Source organism: Colobus angolensis, unplaced genomic scaffold (assembly GCF_000951035.1).
Source record: "Colobus angolensis palliatus isolate OR3802 unplaced genomic scaffold, Cang.pa_1.0 Scaffold138, whole genome shotgun sequence".
In the NCBI taxonomy this organism is placed as follows: domain Eukaryota; kingdom Metazoa; phylum Chordata; class Mammalia; order Primates; family Cercopithecidae; genus Colobus; species Colobus angolensis.
The window spans coordinates 3,811,041-3,820,310 of record NW_012114466.1 but is presented as its reverse complement, the minus strand read 5'-3'; the positions used below and the strand labels follow the sequence as shown (position 1 = coordinate 3,820,310).

Below are 9,270 nucleotides of genomic sequence, written 5' to 3'. Positions count from 1 at the left end.
GAGGAGGGCATAATGAGTCATGTCTGACACCCACTACCCATCATGGCTTGAACCAGTTTTTCAGGTTAGCTTTGGGGTGCCGTTGGCTGAGAGGAAGGAGCCTGTTCAGATGACGGGGAACTTCGAATTTTATTTTTGGTTTACACTATAGAAACACAAGAAAAACAAAGGTTAACTTTGGTGCAGTCAGTTTCTAGACTAGTTTTTTTTTTTTCTTTAGAGTATGTAAACCAAAAATAAAATTCTAAGGCCCCCATCCCCCAAACCACCTGAACAGACCCCCTCCTCTGGGTCAAAGGCATCCCAAAGCTAACCTGAAAAGCTATTTCAGGCTATGATGGGAAGTGGTGATCGGACATGCCTCATTATATCCTCCTCCCTTTTGGAATCACTGATAGAAAATACTTTTTTTTAATGTTTATAGTAGCTTTATTCATTCATAACAGCAAAAACTGTAAACAAAGTATTAATATATTCCTTCATTGAGCAAATGGTTAAACAAACTATGGTAGATTCATACTATGGAATACTATTTATCAGTAAAGAAGGAATGAATGATTGATAAATGCAACAACCTGGATGAATCTCCAGAGAATCATGCTGAATGTAAAAAGATAAGCCCCAAAGGTTACATGCTGTATTATTTCCATTTATACAGTATTCTTGAAATAACAAAATTACAAAAATGGAGAATAGATGTGTGGTTGTTATGGGTTAAGGAGAGGGTGGGAGCAGAAGGGAAATGAGTGTGCCTATAAAAGGACACATGAGGAACCCTTTTTGATAGATCACATGGAAGTGATCTATCAATGCCAGTATCTTGGTTGTGATATTGGACTATAGTTTGTTAAAAATGTTTTATTTCCATAGGTAGCTGGGGAACAGGTGGTGTTTGGTTACATGAGTATGTTCTTTAGTGGTGATTTGTGAGATTTTGGTGCACCCATCACCCAAGCTGTATACACTGCACCCAATTTGTAGTATTTTATCCCTCACCTCCTTCCCACCCTTTCCCCTTGAGTCTCCAAAGACCATTATGTCATTCTTATGCCTTTGCATCCTCATAGCTTAGTTCTCACTTAAGAGTGAGAACATACAATGTTTGGTTTTCCATTTCTGAGTTACTTCACTTAGAATATAGCCTCCAATCTTATCCAGATTGCTGCAAATACCATTAATTCATTTATTCTTATGGCTGAGTAGCATTCCATCATATATATACACACCACAGTGGTTCCACTCATTGATTGATGGACATTTGGGTTGGTTCTACATTTTTGCAATTGATAATTGTACTGCTATAAACATGCTTGTGAAATATCTTTTTCATATAATGACTTCTTTTCCTCTGGGTAGACACCCAGTAGTGGGATTGCTAGATCAAATGGTAGTTCTACTTTTAGTTCTTTAAGGAATCTCCACACTGTTTTCCATAGTGGTTGTGCTAGTTCACATTCCCACCAGCAGTGTAGAAGGGTTCCCTGTTCACTGCATCCATGCCAATATCTATTACTTTTTGATTTTTTTGTTATGGCCATTCTTGCAGGAGTAAGGTGCTATTGCATTGCAGTTTTGATTTGCATTTCCCTGATCATTAGTGATGTTGAGCTTTTTTTCATATGTCTGTTTGCCATTGTATATCTTCTTTTGAGATTTATCTATTCATGTCCTTAGCCTACTTTTTGATGAGATTTTTTTTTTTTCTTGCCAATTTGTTTGAGTTCATTGTAGATTCTGGATATTATTCCTTTGTCAGATGAATAGCCTCAGATTCCTTGTCAGTTTAATTTACTATGGGTCACCCCCGTCCTACATTTGCATTTGCACTTTCCCTTTCAGAATGACTCCCTACCAACCCAAATTCTAGTATCCGTAAAGACCCAGTTCAGAAACCAGTTCCTCTGTGGCTAATCCCTCCTGAAATCATTTCTTCTTCCCCTGACATGGTGGCATTTATTACAGTGTTATGGGCTCGGAGAGTAGCTGGGGGCTCTTTAGAAACCAGCTAGTCCAACCCTTGACTTTCAAGACAACAAATTGAGGAGTTGATCGAGAAAAAGACTTGCTCAGCGTCCTAGAGCAGGTGCACAAGGAAGCTGTGATCGTCGGGGATCTTTCTGCTGCCTGGAGCACAGACTTGGGCATTTCCAGATCAGCCACTTGCCTCTCTGAGCTTCAGTTTCCTCACCCATATAATGGGGATGATAATGCCTACCTCTCAGGGTTGCAGTGAGATTTAGATGATGGGCTTTGTAAACTGCAAGGTGATGTGTACTTTTGAGGGTTGCATTACCTGTTATCTCCATGGAGATAGCATTAGAGGCATGGGAGCTCCTTGGAGAAGGGATCTGCCTCAGGCATCAGAAAACACCCAGCACACAACTGGTACTCAGAAAGCCAGGCAGGGAGGCTTGTAGCTGGCCCAGGATTGTGGCCCACAAGTGAGAGCCGTAGCTGCTCCAGGGCTCCAGGTCTCAGAGAGGTTTCTGGCTGGGATACCAGGGGAAAGAAGAGTGTGGAAGAACCAGAACTTCAGCAGACTTGATGGGAGACCATGATACAGGGGCCAGAGAGAGCACTGACATCGCACAAGTCTGGACTCCAGTGGCAACTCTTCTCTCTTCTGTGTTTTGCCTGGACTACTCTCCACCCAGGGGCTGATGTGAGGCTCACAGGAGGCCCCTGGTGGGTGACACACCCAGTCTGGTGCCCAGCGTGCTGTAAAATGTAATTAACACACCTTCACTCCCCACTGCCCCTTTCTGAGCAGTCATCAAGGTCATTTGATATAGTCTGCAGTAAGCACTTTATTTATTTATTTATTTATTTATTTATTTATTTATTTATTTATTTTTTAGACGGAGTCTCACTCTGTTGCCCAGGCTAGAGTGCAGTGGTGCGATCTCAGCCCGCTGCAACCTCCACCTCCTGGGTTCAAGAAATTCTTGTGCCTCAGCCTCCTGAGTAGCTGGGACTACAGGCACCCGCCACCATGCCTGGCTAGTTTTTATAGTTTTAATAGAGACGGGGTTTCACTATGTTGGCTAAGCTAGTCTTATACTCCTAGCCTCAAGTTGTCTGCCTGCCTTGGCCTCCCAAAGTGCTGGGATTACAGGCGTGAGCCACTGTGCCCGACCATGAGCACTTAATTTTATCAAGTAAATATTCCATGAGGCATGTGTTATCATCTCCATTCTATACAAGAGTGGACTGAGGCCTTGAGAGGTGAGGAATTTCCCTATGTCACATCAATGCTGACTTGTAGAGATGGGACTCAAACCCAGGTCAGCCTGAATTCAGAGCCCAGGATCCCTTTTCTGCTCCATAATGTGGGGCTGTGTCAGGAGGATCCTGGTAACAAATTGGGGATTCTGACCAGGGTCAGTTGCTAGGCTGTCAGCTGGGCCACCTCTAGGCTCCAGGAAGGGCATGACACCAATGGTAGATGATGGCTCTATAAGCAAGGTCAAGCTCATTCATTCTGAGGCTACATTAATAGAGGCAGTGGTCAGGAGGTGGGAGCTGAAAGACAATTTAGAAACAGTACTGGCCATATCACCTCTGGGGCACTGCTGGACTCCATGCTCCCAGAAGGTTGTGAACAAACTCGGGGTGTGGGACTGGAGCTCCCTGAACAGCATCACTGAATTGGCGATGTCCCTGAAGAGTGGTTGTAAGGTGTGAGCTGTTCACCGTGGAGAAGAGTGGCCTCAGAAGATCAATACCCTTCAGCCCCTCTCTCCAGGCAGGCAGTGCAAGCAGAGTCTGTGGATCCAGGGTGCAGAGCTGGGATCCATGGGGAAGCTGCAAGCAGTTGGATTTTAACACCACATGAGCAAATATCCAAGAGTTAAATAAGATGGAAACCAGGGAAGTGCTTAAAAACAATGGAGTCCTGTCAGGGATGCTGGTGAATGGTCTCTGCCATTGTCAAGTTGCCAGCAGATAACTTTGACGCATGAGCCACAAATAATAGAGATCAAAGAGATGTTTTCAGAGCAGAATGTTGTAAGCAATTGAGATATTCAACCATCTGAGCCAGAAACATTTCCCCGCACCCTGCTCGGCAACGGAGGGTGATGGAGAGTGAGGTGGGAGGGGCCAACTCTCTTTCCCTGGTCTAAGTCACAAAGGAAAGCAATGGAGACACAGCACAGGTCAAAGTCCCCGCTATGTACGGAACTGACAAGGGAGGGTGATCAAAGGAGGCTGAGTTCCTGTGGACATGGAGGCCTGTGTCTGTGACAACAGACAAATGGCAGGGAGCAAGAATATTCCTAAAGTCCTCTAAATCCTTCACCTGGTGACCCAGGTGGCCAGGTCTCCCCTCTCCACCAGGGGAGGAAATCCCAAACCCAGCTTCTGAGGGTGGAGACAGTGCATAGAGCATCCCAGCTCTGCAGACAGTGTTGTGTGAGCCACAGACCACCTGGTTCCAAGTGGGACAGCCTTTTTCTGAGGCAGGGACAGCGTCCGTGCCTGCCCTCACCCAGGAGACGACCAGAGGGGCAGAGGCCTGCTCAGACCCAGGGGGTCCTGGAGGGAAAGGGACAGCCTCCTGCATGCTCACCGTCTGCCCCTTCCTCCTCCTTTTCCAATCCCACCGCAGCCCTGGGCCCTCCTTTCCTCCACTCGCTCCCTTCTCTCATATTTGCTCCCCAAATCCATACCCCTTGCCATGCCCCGACAGTGCCCTCCTGACCCAGCCCCTGCCTGCCCCACTCCCTCCACACCCACTCACTGCAGGCCCTTCTCTCCTTCAGTCTCACCCCAGAGCCTTTGCACCTGCCGTTGCCTCCACCTGCAAAACCTGGCCTCTCATCCTCAGTCTCAGCTCAGCTGTCACCTCCTCAGGAAGGCCTTCCTGGGCCACCCGGGCCAATGTTGCTTTCACCCCCACCCTGCCCCACTCTCACCCAATTTTGTTTTCTTCATGGCCCCACTGCTCCTGGAAAAATCTCATATTTACATTTTCCCGTTTGCTGTTCAGCGTCTGCTCCCGCACTCCCACCAGAATGTAAGGTTTCTTCAAAGCTGTGTCCCCAGGGCCTATAACTCACTAAGCATAAGCTGAATAAATGAATGAAAGAATGAATGAGTGGCTCATTGTCTTTTTATTTATTTATTTATTTAGAGACAGGGGCTCTCTTTGTTGCCTGGGCTGGGGTGCAGTGGCGTGATCCTGGTTCACTGCAGCCTTGACCTCCTGGGCTCAAATGATCCTCCAGCCTCAGCCTCCCAAGTATCCAGGACTACAGGCATGCACCACCATGCCCAGCTAAGTTTGTATTTTTTTTTTAGAGACGGGGTCTCACTATGCTGCCCAGGCTGGTCATTTTCTCTTTAGTTCCCACGTGTGTTCGTTTGCTTCCTGTTCTCACTCACGCCTCCATGTCTCCAACCTCCCCATCTCCACGGATGCTGAGCATTTCCTTAGGGCCTGGCCAGGGGCACAGCATGGGTCCCGCTCTGCCAATGGGGAGAGCAGTGACTCGTGGAGAGGCCAGAGGCCTGGTGTCCCTGGCATCCTCTCTGCCCGAGGTAGAGGCATAGCTACGTCACAAACCTGCAGGAATGAGGCTGTAGGGGCAGCAGGGGCCACTGGGCCCAACAGAAGCACACACAGCTAGGATCCTGAAATGACCCGGACCCCCCCTCCTCCTCCCGCTTCCTGCCAGGGTCTTCCACCCTCTGGACCTGACAGGAAGTCAGAAGTCAAGGTTTCCTGAGTGGGGTAGATCCCGGGGGTCACCCCCAAGGGCCAGTACAGGACTGAGAAAGAGTCTGTGGTGGGAGCACCCCCATCCCATCATCTCGATTGGCTCCTCTGGTCTCTGACGTGGGCATCAGGCACTTTCTCCGTCTTCTGTGAGGTGCTCCGTGGGCAGCTCCACGGCAGAACAGGAGCCCATCTCCCCAGCAATGCTGTCCTCCTAGCCCCCCGTGGAAATTCTGGAAATAAGACATGTCTCTGCAGCTGTCCTGCTTTCTCTCTCTGATGAGACGGGGCAAGAGGTAGGGCAGGTGACCTGGGTACACACTGACTGGGGACATCCTGACAGGCTGCGCCCCAGGGAACTGGCTCCAAGCTGCAGGGTCTCCACGGAGATTGGCAGGGCCTCCTCCCGCTGGGGCAGATGTGGGCACACAGGACAAAGGCCAGAGCAGGAATCAAGGGACACCAATCACTGGGCTGGCTCAGCTCAGTCCCCTCAGGCCTGCTGGGTGGGCCTGAGCTCCTCCATATAAGGAGCTATCTGGGGTTGGAGGGGGCTTGTTTCCAAGACGCCAGTGGCTGGAGGGCTGTGGAGAGAGCAGAAGCCACGGGTAAGTGCCTGGGGCTTGGGAAGGGTAGGTAAAACCATGTGGGTGCAGGCGCAGCCGTAGTGAACCCAGGTCACTCTTCCCCCAGATCCTGCTCTGAGGGAGGACCTGTGGCCCTCAATGTGGCTGAGCTGGAAGTATCAGGGAGGTCTTGGGATGGCCAATCCCCAGAGAACTGCACTGATGTCCCTGCTAAACAGATAGCTGTCGAGTGCATGGGGGAGGGCCACAGGGGACCCCCCAAGTCTGGAGGGCCGGTCAGAGGAGAGGGACCAGGCCAGACCACACACAGGGCCAGCCTTGTCCGAGGTCACATGGGGACGTCTGGAACAATGGCAGGAGGACTGGCAGGGAGCTGGTGAAGCCACAAGAGGTACCTGTCCCATGGGCGGCCCAGTGACTGCACCCGGCAGGTCATGCGGACTGACCAAGGTGACTGTCATAGAGTGTCCAGCACAGGTCAGGTGCACAGCAGTGACCAACACATGTGCCAATGGCTGCATGAGTAGGCCAGAGGGATGCGGGTAAGCAGGTGGGCAGGCAGATGGCATGGGCAGCCTGCCCAGGGTCCAGGGAAGCAGCTGGTGTGTTCCCCCCAGCACAGCCACCCCCTCTCCGCCCCTGCCCTCTGCCCACCTCACCTGATGGGCCCAAGGAGCTGGGCCTTGGTCCTGGAGAAAACCTCGAGGGCCACGCTCCTCAGCAGGCCCTGCATCCACCACAAGTCCGCCGGCACATCGGGCAGCCATGCCACCAACCTGGAGGAAGGGGCAGGTCAGCTTTGCCCAGGTAAGCCTGGGGTGTGGCCCCACCGAGCCCACCCTCCCCACAGACCAGAGCCAGGGGCCCCTGCACCTGAGGGCTGCCCAGGTTGGGGGAAGAAGTGTCAGCAGTGTCGACCACTGTTGCAGAGCAAGTCAGAGCCACAGGGGCACCTGCAGGGTTGGAATGATCCGAAATGGACTCTGAACTTGGCAGAGGTGGCCAGGCCTTAGGGTCCTTGACTCCCGAGGAAACTAGTGGGAAGCGCAGGGAGGGAGACAGTGGGCCTTTGGGGTCAAGCTGGCTTGAGGGTACAGCCCAGCTTCCCTGCCCATCAGCTGGGTGACCTGCACAGGTCAGGGAACCTGTCTGGGCCTCTGTTTCTTCACCTGTCAAATTAGGACAGTCACCTCACCTGTAGTTCCTAATGTCCTCCTTATGTCCATCCATTTCTCTCTCTTCTCTCCAGGCCAGCCCCTGTCCTCCCCACCCCACACCCCTGTGTCCACTCTCCTCTCAGAAGCTGCTGGCCCTCCGAAAATACAGCTGACAGAGCCCCCTTTTGCTCAAGATGTCCCCGTGGTTCCCCACTGCCTCCATGGTGGAGCCAGCCCCAGATTCAGGGTCCTCGGAACTGCGTCTGATCCCAGCACAGAGGAGAGAGAGCATGAGTCTGTCTGTAGGGCCACAATCCTATAGGGCCAGGCCTGAGAAAGCTCTGGCCAGGCACCTCAGACACTGACCACTGCAGGGCCTCAACCTGCACCACAGCACCCTTGGAGGGGCCCCTACACCAGAGTTCAAACTAGGCTTGCAGTCCAGAGAGTGTGGTGTGATGGCAAGACATAAGCTGGACTGTCACCTCCCTTGTTCTGGACCACCTGCCTCTATTAATGCAACCTACGTTGTTAAACATATGTATCGTGAAAAATACCAAGAGTGAACTTCCCTGTGGTCTGGGCAGGCTCCCCTTTGGGGCTCACACAATGAATTTGTTTTTAACTGAAAAGGTTGGACTTTACATTTATACTTTTGGATTTCAACTCGTGGTTTCTGTAAACAGCTCAGCGTGAGGAGAATCTGTTGGTAGAAAGCTCTCTCCTGGCTTTGGGCCACTGGCAGTTTAAACAGCAGGACTGACCCATGCATTAACTCAACATTGAGCAGGACAGAGACCTGTGGCTCACCGTCACAGACCTTCTTCCGGAGAAGAGAGAATTTTAAACAATACACATCTCCCCATGCCACCTCCCTGCTCAAACCCTTCCCAGCCTTTCCACCACTCTCTGGACAAAGACTAGCTAAGCCGGCTCCAGAGCTCTGTGCACCTGCCCCACCAGCCTCCTCTGCCTCGTCTTCTACAGCAGTAAAGCTGAGGCTCCAGCTTTACTGGCCTTCCTTCCTGCTCCTCGAACAGGCCTTTCTACCTCCTGCCTCTGGGCCTTTGCACGTGCTGTTCCATCTGCCTAGAACATTCTCCTTGTCCTCTTTGCCTGGATACTCATCCTTCAGAGTATAGCCTGAGTCATCTCCTCCGGGCAGCCTTCCCTGGCCAGAGAGTCCCTAGATTGAGCTGTGCAGCTGGAAGCTAGTGGAGGCCTCTCCCAGGGAACCTCTAGGTGGAGCTGTAGTTACAGGTGAGTGTGTGATAATCTGTAGGTCGTGAGCTCCACCAGGCCAGGAGCTGGGGTCTGGGTCAGGGCTGCTTCCATGGTCCACAGCCAGGCCTTGGCCCCTGAGAGATCCTCAGCAACTGCTGGTGGAATGAATGAACAACTGACACAGAGGGACACATTAACCAGCAAGTTAGAATGTTACTGAGGGCCTAACCACAGCCGGCCTGACTTGGAAGGGGCTTGTTTTACAGAAAAGGAACCTGTAGTGGTGGGCTCACGCCTGTTGTCCTAACACTCTGGGAGGCCAAGGCAGGCAGATTGCCTGAGCTCAGAAGTTCGTGACCAGCCTGCGCAACAAGGTGAAATCCTGTCTCTACTAAAATACAAAAAAATTAGCCAAGCATGGCGGTGTGCGCCTGTGGTCCCAGCTACTTAGGAGGCTGAGGCAGGAGAACTGCTTGAACCCAGGAGGCAGAGGTTGTAGTGAGCCAAGATCATGCCACTGCACTCCAGCCTGGGCAATAGAGTAAGATTCCAGAAAGAAAGAAAGGAAGAAAGAAAGGACGGA

General features: G+C 51.3%; 1 protein-coding gene across 2 annotated transcripts in view; it reads right to left on the bottom strand.

Annotated features, from left to right (window-relative positions):
- Positions 1-4,423: 4,423 nt before the first annotated feature.
- The window catches only part of PNPLA5 (patatin-like phospholipase domain containing 5), a 13,245-nt gene continuing 8,398 nt past the window's right edge, over positions 4,424-9,270 (bottom strand). Inside the window, exons 6-7 of one of the 2 annotated variants that reach the window (XM_011934782.1) lie at positions 6,966-7,082; positions 4,424-6,303 (exon numbers count right to left, since the gene is read on the bottom strand). In XM_011934782.1, the coding sequence (XP_011790172.1) occupies positions 6,213-6,303; positions 6,966-7,082 (208 nt within the window). In that variant the 3' untranslated portion in view covers positions 4,424-6,212. The remainder of the gene's footprint in view (positions 6,304-6,965; positions 7,083-9,270) is intronic. The other variant, XM_011934781.1, reaches the window with a different exon arrangement.